The sequence below is a fragment of the Gopherus flavomarginatus genome, chromosome 15, assembly GCF_025201925.1.
Source record: "Gopherus flavomarginatus isolate rGopFla2 chromosome 15, rGopFla2.mat.asm, whole genome shotgun sequence".
NCBI classification, from domain to species: Eukaryota; Metazoa; Chordata; order Testudines; family Testudinidae; genus Gopherus; species Gopherus flavomarginatus.
In genome coordinates this window covers 13,720,445-13,743,459 of record NC_066631.1, presented here as the reverse complement: position 1 = coordinate 13,743,459, position 23,015 = coordinate 13,720,445, and the positions used below count along the sequence as shown (strand labels likewise).

The following is a 23,015-nucleotide window of genomic DNA, read 5'->3' as shown; positions in this document are numbered from 1 at the left end:
CATTGAGGAACATTCGGGTGGACAGCAATCCTCGTTAGGGACAAAAGTCACACTGGCCCAATTTTTCCACCCACATTCATCTGTGTAGTACCTTACACTATGAGAATTCCTATTGATTTCTCATCCTATTGATTGCATGGGACCACTTGTAGCACACAGCATGAAGAACAAGAACTCAGGGACTAGTCGTTTTCTTTAAGATTAGCAAATGTTGCACTGTTGAAAGAGAAAGTCATAAGGCCTGATCTAAAATCCATTGAAGTTAATAGGAGTCTTCCCATTGACTTTGGCCAGGCACACATAACACAAGGAGCATTTGCTATTTTCTTGTATTTTATTCATGTTAAGTGCTCCCAGAACCCACAGTTATGGAAAGTTTCTACATTTTGTTATACTTAACATCGCAAAACAGTTCCCATTATAATCCCCTATTCTCATACACTTGTAACTTTCTGAAACATTCACTTTTTAAGTATTTTTCATGCTTGGCCTATATCCAAAAATGAATTATTGTTTAAACTTGAAACAAAATCTGTGTTTGTTATGAGTGAAAAATACACATTTTCCCCACTGTAATATATTTACAGTTCCTACTTGCATTAACAAAAAGTCCAGTAGATGACTTAGCCAGCCTCTTTCCTCTCTACTAACCCCAACAGGTCAGCCTGAGGGAACTGCTGGTGGGGTGGAAACTGCTGACTGTCAGGAGATCCTAATTAATTATTATGCATTTGTGGGGCTTTTTATAGCAGAGTGAGCAGCATAACAGGCATACTGTGAACCAGCATAGGGATTACGAGCTTCAGTGAGGATTTTAACAAAGGCTAGAAAAAGGCTCTTGTAATCAAAAGATGCCTAAATTCATTATTAACACAAATGTGAGCAAGGATAATGTACCAGATTGCTTGATAGAAGAGCTCACCCAGCAACTACCAAAAGCACTGGGCAAACCGGCACAGGTAAGCAGAAAGGTTCAAACAATTACTGTATTTATAATCTAGGCACAATGTTGTATACGCTACGGTATTTCCATGTGTTCTTTTTTTGAATAAGACATCTATTGTTACTTCACTGAATTCCTAAAAAATGTAACAGTATTTAGAACTTTCCATTTACACACACACACACACCTCCCTACCTAAAACAATTCCAGGCCTGAACAGCCTGTGTATAACATTTAAGATGACTCAGAAGAAAAGCGAATAATTCACTTGATGTGGAAACCATAACAATTTCCTGAGTTTGTGTTCAAATTCCCTTTTAATGTAGGTTTTTCTACAACTAATATACATACTGCATATGAAGTCCTGAGATCTGGATTGTAGTCCCAGTTCTGACATGGACTTCCCTGACTTTTTGGCATGAAATATTCAACCATTATGTTGCACTGACATGGAATTTTGCATTGAATTTGTTTTTAAATGAAGAAAAATGGACTCCAATGTGCAATTCAGATAAACTGATATGCCACTGTTGAAGTCAACAGAATTGTCCCTACTAATACTAATTCTGGATTTGGCCCAGTGTCTTTATTTGAATCTTTCCATGTATACAGGATGACAATTGAAATAAATGTAATATTTGTTTCATTGGGCTAGATTCTCATCTTGGCTTGATAGGAATTATTCAGATCTGTCAGCCCAGTGTAAATCTAGAATGCAGCCCATTGTGTGAAGTTCCCAGTGCATACTCACTGCAATTTTCTGAATGTATCAATGTACTTTCTGAATGTGATTTTCAGCAATATTTTCAAAACACATCTATTATTTCTAAACCAAGAAGACCAAAATCAGTTGAAGTGTAAGTGGGTGCAAACATGGAGCTGAACCTGTTGTACATCAGAGCTAGATTTAAGCCAATATTTTCAGAGAAATTTTTCCACTTTTGAGGATTAAGTCCCTGGTTTCTTTTTAAAACTTTAGATTTGCCATTTTTCAGTTATCTGAGCAGGAAAAATAGCATCTAATGTTTCTTAGAACATGCAAACATCCTTTTAACATTTTTGGAAGAGGGGTAAGACATTTATTTCAGTCTTGTCAAAACAGGATGGGGAAATAAGAAATATGATCTAAATATAAATAGGTAAACATGGTAAGGGTCAGCTTTCGGACTGAAGTGTAAGCTTTTCCGTGAAAAGTGACTTTGTAACAATGGTATAAATGGGGCTAATATTCACTGTGTGTGACTCCATGTGAGATTTGCTAAATTCAGTCATTTTTCCAACTAACAGCCCAGCAAACTCAGTTTGGACTTAGAGTCAAGCTGAGCTCTCTTCTTCTCACACATCCCATATTGCACGTCAAATGTTGCCCTCAATTACACAAATGCAACCCTATTGCCTTCATATTCTGATTTCCATTTCTCATGTGCAACCACACTAAAAGATGATGGATTTGCAGAGCTGTCAATAAGGTACTAAACCCTGGCCTCTAGTGTCTTTATTTCTGGTGATAATGTATAAGAAAGAAAGAACCCAGCCTGAGTTTCAGGACCCAAGTCTCTGGCTGAGTTTGCACTTCTGGCAGTTAGAAAAGACAACTTTTTGTTTGCAGGCTGACAATTTTACATGAAATCAGAGAGATACAATGAACATGAGACCATAGAATTAAGGCTGGTTGAAAATTTTCCATCAAAATTTTTTTTAAATGAAAAATTGGAGTTTCAACTAATTGAATTGCCATGGAAAATGTCTGTTTTATATGGAAGATCTTGATTTTTCATCAGAAACTAAAATTTTTAATTATTTGACCAAAAAAAATCAATTTTTCATGGGGTCAGGATGGAGATGGCATTTTCTGCCCAGCTCTAGACAGGAGGTCACGTTTAGAGAAGAACCAACTTTAATATCTCAGCCAGTGCCTCTAAATGAGATGTGGCTTTCCATAGCCACATACTGAAATCTCAAATGTGGTGTGAAGGCAGATGGAAGCAGAAACTGAATGGTGAGGGAGAAGAATTGTTATTCAAACACAACTGAAATAGTAATGCAAAACTGCTTTTTGTATAAACATGCTCCTCTTTCCAGAAGAAACTGTTCTCTATGCTGAACACTTAGAAAAAACAAAACTATCTTCAATGTGGAAAAGGAAATAAATGCCTGCTGTACAATGCAGTACAGCCAGCTTCTGTCTCAGGTGTCTCCATGTGAAACAGCAGTGTTTAGGAATCAGAGGTCGGGGTTATAAGGTTGGGTTGAGTAAGGCCTGATCGTTTAATTGCTGTGCTTCACTGATAGGCAGCCACTGCGGGGGGAGAGGAATAGAGGTGAAGTATATGCTTACAACATTTGATAGGAAGTTTTACGGTTAGAATCCGTGCTGTGTAAGTTTTTACTACTGATGTTTGAATTCATAATATATAATATTTGCTGTGAAGTTGGGCAATGTTTCAATTATTCACAGATATGTCTCTATCTGACCTGCTCAACTTTAAACCATTGTTGTCAGTATCAAATAACACAGTCCATCAAGCTTCTGCTTTGCATAGATTCTTAAGTCTACAAGACCAGAAGGGACCACTTTGATTATCTAGTTTGACTTCCCATTTAACATAGGTGCTAGAACTTTCCAAAAATATGCTGTAGTTCAAAATGAATGATCTTTTTAAAAATAAATCCAACCTTGATTTTAAAAGTGCTAGGGATGGAGAATCTGCCAAACCCTTGGTAATTATGCAAGAATCTTGCATAAACACAGCTTCTTTGGAAGCACCATCAAGCAGTAACAGAAACAAGGAGACACTCACATGTACATTCTTGCTGCCTCCAACCAAAGCTGACCTGCTAGATAGTAAGTACAAGTCATAAAAGGCAATCATTGTTCAAGTTTTAGTGAAGGCAAAAAAGCACGGCGTGTCTCATTACAAGCTTTCTGGTCATGTCCTAATAGAAGTGATTGGAGTACCCAGTACCAAACTACTCTCTGCCTGCCTCATTACCAAACCCATGGGGACTTTTTAGCACACAAAGATCCATGACTGCAGTATCAACATCAAGGTACTAAAACTCCACTTTTAAATAGCTATTGCTCCCAAGAGCTTCGCAAGGATCTGTTTTCTTCACTAACACCAAAAAGCTGCTGGGAATTACATCAGATGTTTACTGGAAGACTGTTAGAGAAGTTTATATGAAAAGCAAGGCACAAGTTGCCTGTTTATTGAATTTAAAGAAATGGCTACAAAACTGGTTGGTGACATTCTCAACTTTTTCAGGTCAGAGTAGACTGTATTCGTCACAATTCATCACTCAAAATTAATTGGTGGCACTATCATCCATATTAATATGGAAGTGAAAGATGTAAAACATTTCCATAATTTAATAAAATAATTTTAAAACATGATCTACCCTCTCCAGTCCCTAAAGCAGCAGCAGCTTTCATGAATAATACACAGCTTGGTCAAGTACTGTAACACACTGACACCTTTTCATTAGCAGAGGAGCATTTTAGAAAATTGGATTCCTTATTCCATTCTAGGAAGATATCTTCAAACAATAGAAGAAAGATGCCAGAGCTTGCTACACCACCCATTGTAGTAGTTTGTTAGGGGTGTTCCTGACCAGGATTTTGATACTAGTAATTGAAATTGAGCATTCTAATACTTCATTTGTAATCTGATTAAGTTACCAATAGTCACCAGATGTGGGACCTTCTGCTCTGATGGACTAATTCCTACCTGTAGCTCATTTTCCACTAGTCTCACTTTCCTTTCTAAGACTCAGTTCTTTTTAAAACCAATTGAACAAGCCAATCTCATGACTAGCTACCACAGTACCACTGGAAATACTTTAATATTAGCTTCACTATTTGATGGCACAGTTGAGTCAATTCAGTGAGCCAAATTCATGCCAGGTGTAAATCCAGGAAAGTCAATGACATTACACTGGGAATTAATTTGCTTACTATATCCCAAACTACTTATATTTTCCTCCCAGATCTTGCCCTTTTCTCTTACAATTGAGAACACTTTTCTCTCCATCTCCTGAGGTCATACTGTCAGTATAATTTTCAAGTTCTCTTAGCTTTCTTCCACATTCAGGCGTTGGGTAACTCCTGCCACTTTCCCTTCTGTATCATCACTAAAGCCAATCCTTTCTTCTCCATTCCTATTGCTTAAACCAGAGTACACAGCAATGGTCACTCTTATAATATTTTCTCTGTAGATTCTCTTCCCCACTACTCTAGCTAGAAGTCCATTAAATAGAATGAGAATTTGCATCCTCAAAACTGCAGTGTGATTCCCTAGGAACATCCTTTCAAGCAATAAAGTATCAGGGCATGCTATTTACTCTGCTGCTATGAATTGGCAGAGTGCTGACTGACTGCATGTTGTTCTGCTGAGTCAAACTCTCTACCTCATGAGATATTCATAAGAAAAAAATAAGTTAAATTACAAAACAACAGCTTCCAGGCTGAGTTTCAAGCTACCCCAGGAGCCCTGTGCATGGATCTTGATCACTCATGACATTTTACTCCCCAGTCTCCCAAGCAGCCACACTTCTATTGAGCGCCTGTGCAAGGGGATGAGGAAGATCACTTGTTAACTCTTTGCTCACTGGGAGCTATTGTTCCTGCACAGACATACTAGAGAAACAACCTTGATGTTTCTGGTTTTATGATCAGAAATGAAAAAAATTAATAAACTTGGTATATAATTGGTCATAATTAAGCTTTCAATTTTACACCTGAAAGAGAAACTGAGGGCATCTTCCCTTCCTTAGTAGTTTTATTAATTTGATTGCAGAATCAAAAAAAGTGTTTAAGGAGGACATATGTTCTCAGGTCAATTCCTCTATGTGCAGGGCCGGCTCTAGATTTTTTGCTGCCTCAAGCAAAAAAAATTTTGGCTGCCCCCAACCCCAGCTCTGGGCTCTCACCCCCCACCACCACTGCCCCCAAACCACACCCCCTGCCACCCCAGCACTAGGCTCTTCACCCCACCCGCACCCCCTACCGCCCCAGTCCTGGGCTCCCCTCCACTAGTGCTGACTCTGCCCACTCCCGCGTCGCCACCAGCTGGTCCAGTGCTGGCAGGGTCGGGCTAAGCAATGGGGCTCCCAGGCCGTGCCTCAGCCCAGGGACCCTCCAGCCAGGGCTCCTGCCTCCAGGACCAGCTGGGACCTAGGAGGGCAGAGCTGGGGGACTGCCCTGGCAGGAGGCTGAGGAGCCAGGGCAGGGTAGCCCCAGAGGGAGTGAAGCCCCAGAAAGCGGGACGCAGACCCCGCATGGCAATGCCCCGCCCTCTATGACCCCGCTGCCGCTGCTGGCCGCCCTGCCGCAGTCCCTGGGCGGCTCAGGCTGCTTCGCCCAGCCCCGGCTGTGGCGCTGGGGGGGCAGCCGCCCTGCGGCACCTGCAGGCAGCTCTGTGTGCCCTGTGGGGTGGCCCCCAGGCCGAGTGTCCCCCACTCGGAGCCTGCCCAGCCACAAGGTGTGGGCACAGCTCCCCCACAGTGCAAACTGCAGCATCCCCAGGGCACCCCTGCGCACAACGTGCTGCTGCTGCCCGGGCTGGCTCTAGGATTTTGCTGCCCGAAACAAAACAAAAAAAGATGGCTGGAATGCTGCCCCTGAAAATGTGCCGCCCCAAGCATGTGCTTGATTTGCTGGTGCCTAGAACCAGCCCTGTCTATGTGCTGAATTTAAAAGAGAATGGGTGGGCATTGGAGTACATAAATAAAAGGAAATAACATTTAACTGACGCTTTAATGTTTCCTTATTCTTTTTAATAAACATCTTTATTTTATAAAAATAACAAAGCTTTAGCTCTCTGTGGCTGTTAAGTGAATGATGCACTTCCAGAAGCCTTTCATGATAGCAATTCAATTCCGTACACAGTGGCAGAAACAAGGGTTGAGATGTAGGCAGAAGCAGCACCTTTAAAGGCAAGATGAGGTATTTAAATTTGATGCAGAAACAGGAAACAAAAGGAACAGATTGCAGGTTAGGGGACATGGGAGGTAGGCACCTACACCCAGAGGTTCAAATGTATTTATGCACCTAAATCCCATGGATTTCAATGCAGGTTAAGGAACAAAATACCTTTCTGGACTGGGGCCCTGGACACTTCAGAAAAATCACATTAGATGCCTAACTGCATCATTAGGTACCCAAATGCCTTTTGAAATCTGGCCCTTAGTGACTCTTTGAGAACAGTTCCAACGTGTGTATGTTAGATAACATGTTGCAGCTTCCCCCAGCAGCAAAAGTCTTTAGAATGGTGCATTCTAGTCTCAAGTTATGTGCACTAATTTATTATTTTTGGTAGGGGAGGATGTAAATCAATTAACCACATCATTCCACATGCTTCACTTTGTGGTCTGCTGCTGTTGGCATCATGGAGAAAAAAGCATGAGAAGAGAGTCTGTGCCTTCTGTGTTTCAGAGTAAAAGTTTAGGAATAAAATGGAGGCCTTGACATAGAGATTTCTGTGTCTCTTGAGAGGGTTATCAGCACCATAACATGCCAGGAATCCATCTTACAAATGTGTGCTTAAGTGAGAGATCCACAGCCCACACTTCCATGCTCAAGTTTCCATTTAGGGGGCTATGGTGGGATTTTCAGAAATACTTAGTATCAGTCTGGCACTGCTCCCATTAAGTTCAACGAAAGGAAAGTTGACCATAAAGCATTTTTGAAAATCCCTCCGGAAACTCATCCCACTGTAGAGGCTCTGTATCACGTAAATTGGATTTAAACCCTATTCTGAGGACTTAAGTGGTGCACTAGCTTTGTGTTGCCTCTCTGCACATGAGTGATTCATTTTATTCAGATGACAAAGTGTGAATTTAAGTGCAAATATAAGCACCATTAGCCCTTGTCTCTAAGCACCCCTGTTTGACAATAGTCCTCCCATCATATCACCCATATGCACAAGGGAGGGCAGCACTTTGGGTTTGTAGCAGCTCAGCTCCTTTTTACCTTTAAGCAGTTAAAATCATTTGGTTAATTCCCCCTTTCAAACCTCCCACTATACTGATACTGTATCTAAGTGTGTGTAAATAACTTGCACTCTCCCTCCTTCCCTAATTCTTGTTACCAAGGGGTTATTTTCATGGCTGGTCCAATGGACACCTGCTCCTTGGAGGCAAAATGGCAGAGCTTAGTGCCACCTATTTCCCTCTATTAGGAAACTAATCCTCACGATTCTAACATTTAATCAAAAACCATCCCACCTCGCTGTGTATTCTTTAGGGAGAGTTATGTGGGTGTGGAGGAAGAGATGCCCCACATGTGAGGAAGGAGAGCTAAGCTATCTCCTACAACTTAATACTGGCAAGGACAACAGCTGCTGCACAGCTGCACTGCACAGCCTTGGTGTAGTGCTTTCTAAGAAAACAGTTCTACAATCGATGAGTGATGAAGGTAGCATCACCCAGCCCAAATGCTAGAAGCAGCCCTGGCTCATTAATAACTGTCCAGTTGGGTGATTAGCAGCACTATCTTTAGAAGTTTTGTATGGCACATGTGACCAAAAGCATTGTGATGGGTTTAGGCACAGAGACTCCCTTGGGACTGTCACCTGATGTGCTGACATTACCTCTGAGCCCGTTCTCTTTACCAGCTTGAGACTCCAGAACCTTGTCTTGTTGAGCCAGACACATTAGTCTGCTGCAACACAGACACTGAACCATGCCCCCAAAGCTGCAGACTTAACTGAAAACAGCTCAGCAAGTACTCCTGTCTCCAACACCCAGACACCCAGCCCTGAATGCGATCCAAACCCCAAAGAAATCCGTTTTACTCTCCATAAAGCTTTATACAGAGTAAACACAAATTGTCCACACTCTATAACACTGATATAGAGATATGCACAGCTGTTTAACCTAAAGTGATTGCTCCCCCAGGTGTTAAAAACAAACAAGTAATTTTATTACATATAAAAAGTAAGATTTAAGTTGTTTCAAGTAATAGACAGAACAAAGTCACCAAGAAAAATAAAAACAAAAAACACGCAAGTCTAAGCCTCATATATTAAGAAACCGATTACAGGTAAATTTCACCCTCAGATGTTCCAGTAAGTTTCTTTCCACGGACTAAACTCCTTCCTAGTCTGGGCCCAATCCTCTCCCTGATATAGTTCTTGTTAGTTCCAGCTCAGGTGGTAACTAGGGGATTGCTCATGACTAGCAGCCCCTTTTGCTCGGTTTCACCCTCTTTTATAGCTTTGGCACAAGGTGGGAATCTTGTCTCTCTGGGTCCCCACCGCTCTTTCTACATGGAAAAGCGCCAGGTTTAAGATGGATTCCAGTACAGGTGACATGGTCGCATGTCCAGTGAGACCCCAAGTCTCCATTCTTCTCAGCCTGACTCATACAAACACAGGCTTGCAAGTAAACAGAGCCATTTACAACCGATTGTCCTAGTCAATGGGAGCCATCAAGATTCTAAAACCACGATTAAATCGCCCACACTTTACATCACTACAATAGGACCTCAGAGTAATACTTCATATTTCTAGTTTTAGATACAAGAATGATACATACAAATAGATGAACACAGTAGATTATAAGCTTTGTAATGATACCTTACAAGAGACCTTTTGCATAAGGCATATTCCAGTTACATTATATTCACATTCATAAACATATGGAGTGCAATGTCACAAGCACCCCCTGCAGTCACACCATACACACTATTGTAACCTTTGTACAAAGTACACTTTTGAGGAATCATTTGACAACTAGATTTACTTGCCACTAATATCATGGTGAAATGGGTGTAGCAATATTTATGGAAAGTAATGAAATCCCCCTGTGTGAGGTCATTAGTATATGGTCAAAAACAGACAGCCCTGCTTAGGTAGGCAAAAGCTGTTAAAAAGGCCTATCCTAACCAAAGTAACATGTGTTTACCTCAATTTACATATAATTAATAAACCGGGTCCTCAAGACAGCAGAGGGAGGAGATTGCTGAAATTCAAGTTATTCTGTTTCCTGCCAACAAGTGTGGAAAATGAGGAGTCTGGTCATGAAGGAAGCTCCATGCTCTGTCACCTACCTCACAGTTCAAATGAGCTTTACTGGCAGAGGGAGGAGTAGGAAATCCTTCAGAATAATCCACTTCGAGGCTTCCTTAGACTATATAGAGAACCCCAAGTTCTTTCACCTAAACACCTTTGGGCATTAGGGTGAGATCCTGACCAAGAAAGAGTCAGTCACCCTCTTAATGGAAAACCAGGGGTGAGAAAGTCCATCTTAAACAAAGCCTTGAACCAAAATTTGCTAGATTAAATTTTAGGTGGGTGGTTTCACTTTTATTTGCAGGTAACCATTGCTAACTCATATTTGAATTCATTTAAAGTCATATTTGTTTGTAAGCTTGTTTTATTTTTAATCTAAAAAAAAAATCTACTGCTGTATTTAAACTGAACAGTTTGGTAACTCCAGTTAAAGTAGCCACCTGTTAGATATTGATTCCTTAGAAGGCCAGCAAACCTTAATATCCCTCTGATATGTCCAGTCCTGGAACAATCAAAATGGATTTTTGGGAAAATTCAGGGCTATGAGTGTGTGGAGTCACCATACCAGTTGTTAACTAAGGCCAGTAGAAGCCAGTGGAAATCTGTGGGATTGCAGGCAGACTCCGGGATCCAAAAGCATTGGACCAGGGTTGCCCACTATATAGACAGCACATACTTGTTGCTTTGGGTGAGTGACCCAGGTCGAGGAGCCACAGTGGTGAGGCACTTGAGGTTACAGGTCAAGGGGTGGCAACTGCTCACTAGTATTGAATGCACCCAAGAATGTAACAAGAAGTTAGGGTTAAAAAAAAATTGTATACAAGGGAGAATTCCAAAGCACAAACTGGTATTGCAGTACAGAACTGCCATTAACAGTCAATGGGATTTAGGCAACCAAGTGTAATTTGTGCCTTTGAAAAATCTCCCCAACAATGACAAAGAAAAGCAATTTTCTTCTCACAGTATCTAGCACTACAGATCTCTAGTGATCAGCTGCTGTCCTTCCATGGCTCCAAAGACCCCTGCGCCATGTGCTTTCTCTACAGCATTGGCAAGATAGGAGAGCAGGAGAACAAGGACTATTCCAAGCTGCTGTGTGATCTTCTGAACAAACATCTGAAAATACCTGCAGACAGGTGAGCCTGTACTACAGTGTGCCTGATTTGGGATCTCCAAATCTGTTAACTACTAACCCCAAACCACATAGCTCTTTGCATTACACTTTTTTAAACAATTTAAAGACAGTAAAAAATATTTAAACTCTGTATTGCCAATTGTCATAATAGGAAGGGGATAACCCTTTAGCACAAATGGTAGGAGGTTCTGGTGTGGAACATCTCAGTTCAGCTAGTATGTGACCATGGCCAACTGATTAGATACAACCACCTGACTAACTACTAGAGAACAAAATTAATGCTATGAGAACAGAAACTGAAGAAAAAGTTGAAATTCTGTCAGTTTAGAAGCCATATTTTTTAAAAATAAATAAAGGTTTGAAAAATGTAAATAACTTTCCACTACTTCTGTTTGCTTTTCACATCTCATCTTCCAGAATGCAACATTGTACTAGTCAGTATCACTTACTAGTTTATTAATTTCACTTTCAGGTTCTCATGCACTTGCATTTTCAATGCAGGATCTGGGATGCAAACAAACAGCAGACTAATTTATTTTTTTTAAACCTGTTTCCATCAGAATTTTTACAAAAGAAAAGCAGCATTTCTGTTGCTCTTCCTGCACGTAGGCCCAAAGAGACAAGACAATGTCTGTTTATTTATTTAAGAGTGAATAATTTTAAGGTAAGTTGAAACGATATGTACAAATTGACAGGAAGATAAGGAGAATATATTAAGCTTTTGCAGATGCTTGACAGTTTACAGGGCATGTAATTCAGATAGTAAAATCTGGAGAAGGTTTCAGGATTACTGGGATATTTGACACTGTAAATATGTTAGTTTCATTAAGTGAAACCCAGAAGTTTTGCAGGCTCTGTTCTCAGCATCTCTCTTCTTTTTCAGAATCTACATCAGCTACTTTGATATGAGTGCTGCCAATGTAGGCTGGAACCGTACCACCTTTGCTTAAGGCCTATGTAAAGTAACAGGTTATTCATGGACTAGAATTTTAGTGAGTTCTGCGATTAGTGCTCACCATGGTTCTAGTCATACTTTCTGCATTGCGTGCGCAAATTCAAGGATCAGTGATTCCTTAGTAGCATGCTTACCTGTTGCTGCTTTAACATTCTTCTGCACCATACCTGTAAAAGAGAAGTAAAGACTTAGAAAAAATGCCGAGTGTGAGCCTTATTACTTTTCAGAGACATGGGAAGATGGACACACTTTCTGTTGATCTGTATGAGAGATACCTCTTAATTGTACATTAGATTTGCTCCAAGTAAGATTAGTTGACTTATTAAATCTCAGCAGCAGCAACCTGTCTACACAAGGTTTCACACAAGCTGCTAGTATTAGGGGAAAATTTGAGTTTTCACTGCATAGACAAAGCCACAGAAAGAGGTGAGCTCAGCACTTAATGCCTGATTAATGGCAAAAGAAATTTAGCCAAAGTTTAGCCTATCTGCACCAGGCACTTAATTCTCAAAGCAATTTTAAAAAGATTACTTTACGGTCAGACTTCGATGGTAGTTTTAGCTGAGGAACCTGCTCAGGTTAATTCAGTTTAAAGAACGTGACTGGTCCAATTTGGCCCAAAATGTAGGCATTTGGGGTTTTTAAGCCATAAATATAAAGCCAACAGAAACTGGTCAATGTTTGTGTATCATTACCACAGTCACCAGATTGGAAATGTCCTTCCTAGCTTTGTTTAGCTGAACGTGCAGCCAGTTAGCCTTTGAAGAAATACATAGTCAGCTGTGGTGCAGGGTTTTTGGGTAAGTGAATTTATCACCAATAAGCTTGTCTCCTACCTGAAACCATCTAAAGACTTATATTCATCAGTATAGCAGCTGAAGACTGGTTTTACCCAAACAAGCACAAAACATTGAGCTCTATCATGAGAGTTTTTCCAATGGAAGTTTTCTTTAAACAAATAACTATCCCCCTTTAGCACCAGCTTCCAAACATTGCAGTAGTTCAAAATCTCCAGCACTACAAACTCACTAGAAACAAGAGTTATTCCAGCTAGTCTACTTCCCATGTACATGATCTGGTATTTTTCTTCATGAAAACAGCATAAAAGTATTAAAAAGTCAGTCATTTAAACTGATTCAGGTCTTGATCTAAAGTATGTACAAAAGGCACAGGCCATCCACCCCCTTCTCTCCAACACAAACATCCTTTCAGCACTGTGGATACTCTACCATAGTTTCCCCCAACTCAGTTATCAATAAAGTTAGCCACGGCTTTTACATGTCAACCAAACCCAACCTCACTTCTGAGACTCTCAGATATTAACAGACCACACAACAAATAAAGATCTTCTTCCAGGCATCTTTACTAAGAGGCAGCCTCCAGCTCAATCTCAGGCTAATCCCACATCAAGTACATCATTTAAGAAAGATTCTGGGGGAGGCAAAGTTTATCTTTCTAACGAGCACATCCAAAGTCTTCTGGCAGAGAGAAGGACAAGCAAGAAGTGGAAGATGTAAGAGAACACAGAGACCTAGGAAAAGTCAAGGAGTAAGTAAGAGTAACTCCCCACTCCCATAGCAAATAGCACCCTTTCCCACACCTAGACACTCTCTCTCTCAACACTGATTCCTTCACTGGAGCCAGGACCGTCATATCAACTACAGCTCTTCTCCTTACAGCCTACAATCCATAGCTTCTCACAAACTAGACTTCCTGCAGCTATCTAAGCACTACCTTTCCTTAGAAGCCTTCACTCTCTGGAGAAGTACCCTTCACCTGCACTCTGGTAACCACTCATCAGCTCCAGGTGCTCATTAGAAAAGTTTGCTTCCAACCACCCACCTAGGCAGTTAATTGGCGGGTGGGCCAAGATTGGCTTATTCTCCTTAAAGATGTCAGTTATAGGTAAACTGAGCTCTGACTCCCCTTAAAGGGGCCAGCTACCCTGTGACAATACATAAGGAAATGTGCTTCCTAAAAAATACATTTTAGTACAAGAGTGTTCCTTTAAACACAGTTTAGTCAAGTCAGCCAGTGTTGAGAAGTTAAAAAATGAATTTAGAAACTGTTCTAGCTTAGGTAGAAATCTGGGCTAGAACTCAGCTTCTAAACTAAGTTTAGACATGCTTTTGGCCTGTTCATGCTGACCAGTCTAACACAGTTTAAAACAGATTAGCTCGAACTGATTTTAAATTGTATTACAAAATAGTTTGAATAACATGACTCTCAGCCCACTTTAGATTTTGCCTTACTGCCCTTTCTTAGAATCAGTCTGTGCACTTAAACTAAAGGGTAGGGTTGCACTGCAAACCCTCCCTGTATCTGTATTAGCAAAAGTGTGTCCAAAATTGTACCTTACACCAAAAAACATAGTTGTAGGAAGGTAGTTAGCTGCTTACTAGAAACTATGGTCACATCTACTACAAGAGGCCAATATCAGATCCTAGGATTTGGAATGTGCAGAGACAGCAAATGGACAAACCTTTTCCCATCCCCTTTTCACCAATTGAGCAATGGCCAATGACAAAAAAGATTAGAAAGGAAGTTAGAAGCCTAAATCCTTTTGAGGATCTGGGTCTAATTGTCCTGCATTACATTTAAAAAAAAAAAACCAATAGGTGCGTTCTGCCCACTGCAGCCGTCACACATCATTAGAGCTTTGAACCTGATTAATTTTTGTTTGTACAAATTCAAACCATTTGAGATCCCAGCATCTTTATTTCTTCCACACATTCTTTCCCAAGATGGTCATTATTATTATTTTAATTATAAAATACAGTAGAACCTCAGATTTACAAACATCTCGGGAACAGAGGTTGTTCATAACTCTAAACAAAATATTCTGGTTGTTCTTTCAAAAGTTTACAACTGAACATTGACATACAGCTTTGAAACTTTACTATGGAGAAGAAGAATGTTGTTTTCCCTGTTTTTTAAATAGTTTACATTTGGCAGTACTGTGCTGTATTTGCTTTTTGTTTGTTTTGTTTCTGCTGCCACTTGATTGTGTATATCTGGTTCCAATTGAGGTATGTGGTTGACTGGTCAATTCATAACTCTGGTGTTCATAACTCTGAGGTTCTACTGTATGTAGTGATGCTTAGGAAAGAATAAAAGACTCAGGTCTCATTTTAAAATGCATGCTGTGTATCCAAAAATGAATTAATAAAAATTGTGTGTATGTGTAACATATACACACTCCAGGTGGGTTACACATGCACATGAGCAGTTTTAGTGAACATGCAAGCCCTTCATCTGAGATACAAACAGGGCTAAATATTGCCCTTCATTGTGCAAGGGAAACCTCCCCCTAGATCTGCCAAAGTGGAGAAGAGTACTGCCACAGCATCACCAGAGACCATAGATACTCTCCATGCAAGAATTGCAGGATGACTGGGGTTTCCTAGTTTTGGGGTTGGCAGGCCAGGGAAGGTATGTGAGAATGTTTGGGATGCAGCTGTTGCCGGCACAGGGTGCCCAAGGCAAGCAAGAGCGGGGTTCGTTGCCCAGAGTGCGTAGCGCCAATGAACACACCAGGGTGGAGAAGCAAACAACCAAGTTTATTTGAGCTCAAATAAGGTGCAAGGGAGAAATAACAATCTCAAATCCTGCACACCTAAAACAAGCAGTTTCTTCCTTTTACATCCCGTTGTTTACTATGAAACTTTTTCTTGCTGACTAGCTGATCTCTCACTCCCCCCTCCTTTCCCATCCAGCTGCAGTATCTTTTCTCATTCAGTCTTTTGTCTTCCCCCTTCCTCCCCACTCCCTCCGCTGCTGAGACATGTATACTGTATCTTAAAATGACCTTGAGCGTGCTTTAGCCTAGCTTTAATGTATTACAGCAGAGAACTGGCTGTTACAACTGAAAACTAACTGCTAACACTACATTTTTGCAGCTATTAGTACATTAGGTTACACCAGGTTACACAAAGTGTTTAACATGGAGGAACAATGGTTCATTGAGGCCTGAGCAGGAGGGCTTCATTGACACTCGTGATTGTCCACCCTCCCGAGCTACCTAGATTTATGCCTAGTGACACCAACACAGTCATGAGCTGCGGCATGATCCCCTGTATTGCATGAATTCCCAGGAGCACCACCCTTCAATGCCTGAGATCCCTCAGGGAGCTGGAGGTAAGACAGCAGGGAGGGAGATGATTTATGCAACTGCAGGGAATAATAGGGACAGTGTGTCCTTTTTAAAAATAGCATTACTAAAACATTTTAAAACATTCCCCGTTTTCTTAGCCCAGACCCTGCCATCTTATTATTTGTTGTATACTGTTTTTCTGGACCAATACTGTAGGCACATTAGCAGGGGTCTATGCTCAGTTGTATCATTATTTACATATTGACTGGTTTTCTACAAATACAAGAACTAAGTCATTTTTCAATTGTGCGTGTGTGTGTGTGTGTGTAGGCAAGGCTGGAGGAGGTTCTGAGCCTGATTCTCTGTTCCCCTCCATTTTGAGAGTCATTTAACCAGCGCAAATTAGGGGTAAAATGCTACTGTTCTGATTCAGCAGCATTTTATATGCTCTTTGCACTGACGGAAATGACTACACAAGGTGCAGGGCAAGCTACGTGCATCACAGCACACAGCCAGCAGAGCGCTCATCGCTTAAGCAGCCTTTGGCCTGTATGTAAAGCAGCTCCACTTCATCCATGAGCCAGGATTAGATAGACCACTTCAGTGTAACTCAGTTCAAACAAGAAAACATGGTATGGAAATCACAGCATTGAGAAGAAATGGATCATTCTCTATTTAACAGTCAAAAGCAAAGGAGAAGATTTGAAGAACTAACTCATGCCAGCAACACAGAAATAAACCATGCTTTGCATTATGTGACAGGAAAAAAGCAGACAAAGCCAAATACACATTTATATCAAAAAATGCAGAGGGATGCCATTTATTTTGCAAATAAAAGCTCATCTTCAAGGTAGGAGTTGTGTCTTTTTTTGGCCTCATCCTGCAAACGTACCTGTAATTAACGTTACCACCATAAGTAGTCCCACTGAAATCAGTGCGACCATTCACAAGCATAAGTCTTTGCAGGATCAGGGCCCATGTTCGTACAGTGCCTCGCACAAAGGGTTATCATAGTCTTATGAGAGCCTTTGGGTGTTACCATAATATGAATATTTAATTATTAATTATTATTATTATTAAATAATAATATATAATATATAATAAAGTAAATGACTGAGCAAAGGAAGAAATGGGAAGAACTCTGTAGGGAATCTAGGGGAGAGGGGAAATTATAAACACATTAAACCCAGTCGGTGCACCAGGAATATGCCTTAACTGAATGTTTAGTTGCCAAAATTAACCGCAGATAGCAGTTTTTGAGTGCTGCTGTCCCTTTAAGAATCTGGTCCAGCACAGGTCACATGAGCAGTATTTCAGAGCACAGTGAGAGGGACTTGCTGCCGGTTCTCTTCTCTCCAGCTCCATTTTGTAGCAGCTGTAGGCTGAGATTTTCGATTTAGTCGAAAGGGAAAGTTCTTTGCAAGGATTCAAGATGCCCATGTTTGTTATTAACACCAACGTGAGCAAGGATGCAGTGCCGGAGAGCCTGACTGGGGAGATCACCCAGCAGCTAGCAAAGGCTACAGGCAAGCCTGCCCAGGTGAGTTCAGGAGGCTAACTCTCCTCCCACCCCCGCGCTGTACACATGGGCATGTCTATAACTTGCAGCTGAAAGAGCAGATTGTACAGTGTAAGGATGCTGCAGTTAGCCTGAATCCTTGGTGGTGTTCTCCTCGATGCTTCCTTTCTAATCTAGAGGAAACGGAAATGATTCTCTTGTAACGATTCTCCCTGTAAAAGGGGAGACCTCTAACTTCTACTGCTGCAGGCAGCTTTTAGTGCAGTCGGTCGCCTGGGAGTGAGGCAGACAGGATGGAAGGACTGAGCGAGCACATGGAGGCTCGCTGGCATGGCCCCGATGGGGGTTGGTTTCTTCTTCTCTGCCGCCAATGGAATAACTGAATGTGCTTCTGACTAATATGTAGAAGTGACACTGCACAATGAAGCCCTTCTCCCTCATGGGCAAGGCCAGGGTGTTGGCTCTGTAGGTACAGGAGGGGGTGCTTCCATGCTTATCTCCTAGAAAAGCAACTAAGCTAGCTCTGTCTACCAGAGTTAGGTGTGTTTGTAGGAGGAAATTGTTCTGTTAGAATAGGTAGGGCTTCACTGTAATGGGAGTATAGATTAGGAATATTCATCATGCAAACCTCTTGTGTTTCTTACTAACCCAGCATGCTGTTCTCACCAAGTAGTTTTCTCTACTGATGTCCACAAAAGCCAGATCAAAGTGGGCCTTTGCTATTAAAGAATGATGGGTACAGAAGACTAATATTATGTGAGGTCACTTTTTTTTTCTTACTGATTTGGGGTGCAATGAGGCCCAGTGGGTTGGAAAAACCTTCTGTCATAGAGGACCGCAATGGGAGTGTGCCAGACACAGGCAGCTGCAGGGAATTCATCTTAAAAATAAATACAGTTTCAAATCCTTTTCAGCCAGAAAAATGTCTATCTACTATTTAGCACATATAGAGGCTCTTGGTCCTCATAGCTCTCAAATCACTTTACAAACATGGGTATGTGGCTCCACTTAACAGAGGTATAGAGAAACTAATTGGCTTGCCCAAGGTCATCCAGTGGCTATTATCAATGCTAGCATTATCTTTAAATTTCCCACTTATGCTACTATAATAGGAGCTAAAGCTCTGGGAGTATCAGAGTGGACAGCCCATTAGTGTTTTGATCACCTTGTTATCTTAACATGCCCCTAAACAGGGTTAGGAGATGAAGTGGCCAGATGCCAATGGTCTTTCTCCATGAGCACTCCATGAGTTGCAGTCGCACTGCTGGAGTTGCACCAGTGTGAAATGTGAACAAAAAGGCTAGTGTACACACCACCAGTGAATCGGTGGCAGAGCAAGCAAGAGAACAGAGCCCTCCTGATTCCCTGACCTGTGCTAAATCTACTAGACAACAAATGCCTTGAAATGTTACAGATTTATGGGAGCAATGGGAGTGGTCACCGTGATGTGCTCCTGCTTACAACTTGTGTAGAGGCTAACAGTTACAGCCCTCACCAATGGCTAAACATCAACTGGCTAGAGAGCGAGTTCGATTCAGGCACTAGTCTCAATGAGGAGGAACGCTACACCTTTGCAGGAGTAGAAGATGTCTTTACAGAATTATTTTAAAAAAGGAAAAAATGTAAGCTGGGGAGCTAAATCACTACATGTCTGACTAAGGTACTGTACTACTGCAGTGTTGCTTTACAAATGTGTATGAGTAAACACCATTTGTGCTTGCAGTAGCTAATTCCAGAAAACAAGCCTGCTCTCTGGATTCCAAGTAAAGACATCAGGAGAGAGGAATATTACCTGATCACCAGTTGTTGATTTGTTTCGCAGTACATAGCTGTGCACATTGCAGCTGATCAGCTTATGTCCTTCGGGGGCTCCACGGATCCCTGTGCCCTTTGCAGCCTTCACAGCATTGGGAAGATAGGAGGACAGCAGAACAAGAGCTATACCAAGCTGCTGTGTGACCTGCTCACTAAACAGCTGCACATACCTGCAGACAGGTAAGGCTGCACCAGAGTGACATTCCAGTTATCAGCTGGTCTAAAATCATTACTTTTTTGTATTCTTTATGTTCTCTTGTTGTCTGTTTTTCACACCTGAGGGGTTTTTTCCATCTTTCTTTCAGCTAGTTTCTGTAAAATACTGCAAATAGGGCTCTTGCATAAGACTCCTAACTGAACAAGTCCTTCATCTTGCAAGCCTTTTAGTGAAGTACAGTATCTATTTTGAGTAGGGAGATGTGTGCTAGTTCCATGAATTGGCCTTTTCTGGATTAATGTGGTTCAGGCTGGCTGTCAACCTTTCCAGACTATTCTGTCCCTTCAGGAGTCTGATTTGTCTTGCATACCCCCAAGTTTCACCTCACTTAAAAACTACTTGCTTACAAAATCAGACCTAAAAATACAAAAGTGTCACAACATGCTATTACTGAAAAAAGCTTACTTGATTTTACAGTTATATGGTAAAAATAATTGAAATATAAATATTGAACTTGTATTTCAGCATATAGTATATAGAGCAGTATAGACAAGTCGTATGAAATTTTAGTTTGTACTGACTTCACTAGTGCTTTTTATGTAGACTGTTGTAAAACTAGGCAAAGATCTAGATGAGTTGATCTACCCCCTAGAAGACCTCTGCATACCCCTGGTTGAGAACCACTGGGCTAATAGACTAACTCTAATCCCAAATGGCTGACTAATGCAGTATAATCTAACCCTCAGAGGTTAGGATGAAATATGATGAACACATATAATATTCAATGGTGGGTTGTTTTGTTTTTGGTCAGGCATGAAGGGAGATCATTGGGCAGATGGGGAGCTGGAAGGTAGGTAAGGGGACCCAGAAGAATGCTGGCACTTGGCAAACAGCTGCAGTTCTGTCAGCCAGCAAGGAAATAGAGCAGCTGTGCTCAGTGACAAACAGCAGGAGAAAGCTGCTGCTGCCTATGTGTGGAGAAGCTGGGTGCTGCAGTCAGCCAGAAGAGGCCATTTGGTGTTGGCAAAAAGTTGCAGCACTCAAACCCTTTGCTCTCTCCTGCAGTTCCAGACGTGTCACTAAAATGACACGTTTTAACTAAAGAACTAAGAGCTTGGAAATGCGAGGAAGAAAAGGGAGTGTGCTGGAGGGTGTGAGCTTAGGCAAACGCAGCTTGCCAGTGCTTGCTAAAGTATTGGAGAAGGGAAGTTGTGGGTGGTGCAGCTTTTGGGTGTAAGCTAAAATTTACTGGTAAAGACCTTGCTACTTTTCTAAAAATTAAAATGGAAAATGTGAAACCACATCCCTTGGAGGGTGGGAGGGGGAGTGATTCTCCTTCACCCCCCCATTGCTTAGTGCATGAAAGCTAACATATGTCATGGTCAGCATATCTACTTTGTTTGTTTTGTTTTTTTACAGAGTCTACATCAACTACTATGACATGAATGCTGCTAATGTGGGCTGGAATTGTTCCACCTTCGCATAGGGCACTCCCATGTGAGCAAAGAGGCTATTCCTGGACCTGCACATCTCCTGCCTGTTAGCAGACCATGACACAAATTGCCCTTCCCTGCACTTTGTGCACTGTCACAAATGATGGTTCCTTGCTAGTGTGTTCACATTCCTTTTGTTTTCTACATATAGAAAACTAATAAAGATTTAGAAGGAAGTGGCATGGTGTGAGCCTAACAAACAAGTGCTTTTCTGTCTTATTGAACCACTGTGTCCTATGAACAAGGATGCTCTTATGAGGCCAAATAAGTCTCATAACTTTTCCCGTGACTCAGTGCAAACTGATTCAGATTGAATACTGGCACCATAAAAGTGGTGGTTCGAATGAGCTCTTACTCTTTCAAACATCATAGAATTGTGCATGTATTTCCTATGATGCTTGGAAGAGCAGCATCGCTGCCATTCAAAATTAAAAAAATGAAAGGGTTGCTAGCTCCTGGCATTTCTGTGGAGGCTGCCTTGTCATCCTTGAGGTTTCAGGAGAAGGAAGTCCCATAGGATTTGTTTAGTTAAGAAATCTGCCTTAAGTATAGAGCAGCATGAGGAAGCCTTGCCCTGTGTTTAGCATATTCCTCTAGGGATTCAATCTGAGATCTGTGTAGTGCAAAAGTAATAGACAGGTATACACATAGCTCCTGTTCGGGCAGCAAGCAGAGTAATTTACCAGTGATCAAAATCGAGGTAGCACACTTCTTTGTTCCTTTTTAATTCCATATTGTTTAGTGCATGAAAGTACATCTTAAATGCATTGTAATCCAGATGTCCTTTCATTGCCCATTTCATAGGGGTGGTGTTTAAATCTGTGTCTAAAGCACATTCGCTCACATATTCACAAGCTCATTGGCTGAGTAGGTGCACAAGAATGTTCTTTAGCTGTCAGTGGCACATGCCTTGCGGGCAAGAGGCACGCGGCTGTCTCGGGGCTCGGGATGACTGGCTACACCCCCAATGAGAAGCTGCAGCAGCTGTGTGCCCTGCGGCACTGCTGGCTCAAGGACCAGGAGCTGAGTCCGCGTGAGCCGGTCCTGCCCCCTCCGAAACTCAGGCCAGTGGCCAGCTTCTGGGAGCACTTCCTGCAGCCGGGCTCCGTCTGATGGTTGCAGACTTTCAAGCTGTACAAAGCTTGTGTATTTAATGTAACTGGGATAATTATTCCTGCCTGGATTGTTCACTACTATGTCAAATACCATGTAATGAAAATGCTATATGGCATTATTGAAGTGAAGCCCAAAGTATTCCCAGGTGACAAAATTCTAGAGACAGGAGAAATAATCCCACTAATGGAAGAAGAGCCTCCTGGTCATCAGTGAAGGTTATAAACTCCAGCTTTGTTCCTATAAAAATGTGTTAAATATTTCCAGATATGGATATAAAACAATAAAGTTTCTTTCAGGAAATAAAAAAATTCTACTTGCCCATTGGCTTGAGCTGGCATATTTCATTCCCCCATTGGAAGAAGCTACAAAGGACAATCCCTTCTCGGACTTGTTGCTGAGTAAAGCCTGGCGCGGGCAGGCTTTCCTGGGTGGTCAAGGACTTGGAATTCTCCTGGTTCCCATGTACAACACAGTGTGATTAGCCTGTGTCCCATACCCAGGGGCCAGCAGAGAGCTGCTAGCGGGGATGGGGGCAGGACCCCTGGTGCCACTTGATGTTGCTGCCCAGCCCCAGACCGCAGTGGGGCTCTGCAGGGGTGACCAGCCTGGGTCTTAGGAGGCTGCCAGCTGAGGTGTGTCCAGGCCTGGCTAGCGGAGAGGAGGGGGCTGTGCAGGGGACACTCCTTGGCTGGGGTTTGGCCCAGTAAACCGTCCACTGACAGGCGGCCAGAGCCTGAGGCAGAGCAAAGGGCTGCCCTTGCCAGGCGAGGCCTAGGGC

The 23,015-nt window shown here is 41.9% G+C and overlaps 2 protein-coding genes and 1 pseudogene across 2 annotated transcripts; all 3 read left to right on the top strand.

Annotated features, from left to right (window-relative positions):
- Positions 1–828: 828 nt before the first annotated feature.
- LOC127035056 (macrophage migration inhibitory factor-like) lies at positions 829–12,108 on the top strand. The gene is made up of 3 exons (XM_050924551.1): positions 829–959; positions 10,918–11,090; positions 11,973–12,108. The coding sequence occupies exons 1-3, from the start codon at positions 852–854 to the stop codon at positions 12,037–12,039; spliced, it is 348 nt and encodes a 115-aa protein (XP_050780508.1). The 5' UTR covers positions 829–851; the 3' UTR covers positions 12,040–12,108.
- Positions 12,109–17,506: 5,398 nt separating this feature from the next.
- On the top strand, positions 17,507–21,297 carry LOC127035055 (macrophage migration inhibitory factor-like). Its single transcript, XM_050924550.1, has 3 exons — positions 17,507–17,677; positions 19,479–19,651; positions 21,048–21,297. The coding sequence occupies exons 1-3, from the start codon at positions 17,570–17,572 to the stop codon at positions 21,112–21,114; spliced, it is 348 nt and encodes a 115-aa protein (XP_050780507.1). The 5' UTR covers positions 17,507–17,569; the 3' UTR covers positions 21,115–21,297.
- A 124-nt stretch (positions 21,298–21,421) lies between these two features.
- Positions 21,422–22,555, top strand: LOC127035051 (NADH dehydrogenase [ubiquinone] 1 beta subcomplex subunit 6-like; annotated as a pseudogene).
- Positions 22,556–23,015: the final 460 nt, after the last annotated feature.

Excerpts from the sequence above, each read along its gene's own strand:
- LOC127035055 (XM_050924550.1), top strand. The coding sequence starts at position 17,570 with ATGCCCATGTTTGTTATTAACACCAACGTGAGCAAGGATGCAGTGCCG. Across the intron at positions 17,678-19,478 it reads CTACAGGCAAGCCTGCCCAG|TACATAGCTGTGCACATTGC; the intron begins GTGAGTTCAGGA and ends TTTGTTTCGCAG. Across the intron at positions 19,652-21,047 it reads CTGCACATACCTGCAGACAG|AGTCTACATCAACTACTATG; the intron begins GTAAGGCTGCAC and ends GTTTTTTTACAG.
- LOC127035056 (XM_050924551.1), top strand. The coding sequence starts at position 852 with ATGCCTAAATTCATTATTAACACAAATGTGAGCAAGGATAATGTACCA. Across the intron at positions 960-10,917 it reads CACTGGGCAAACCGGCACAG|TATCTAGCACTACAGATCTC; the intron begins GTAAGCAGAAAG and ends TTCTTCTCACAG. Across the intron at positions 11,091-11,972 it reads CTGAAAATACCTGCAGACAG|AATCTACATCAGCTACTTTG; the intron begins GTGAGCCTGTAC and ends CTTCTTTTTCAG.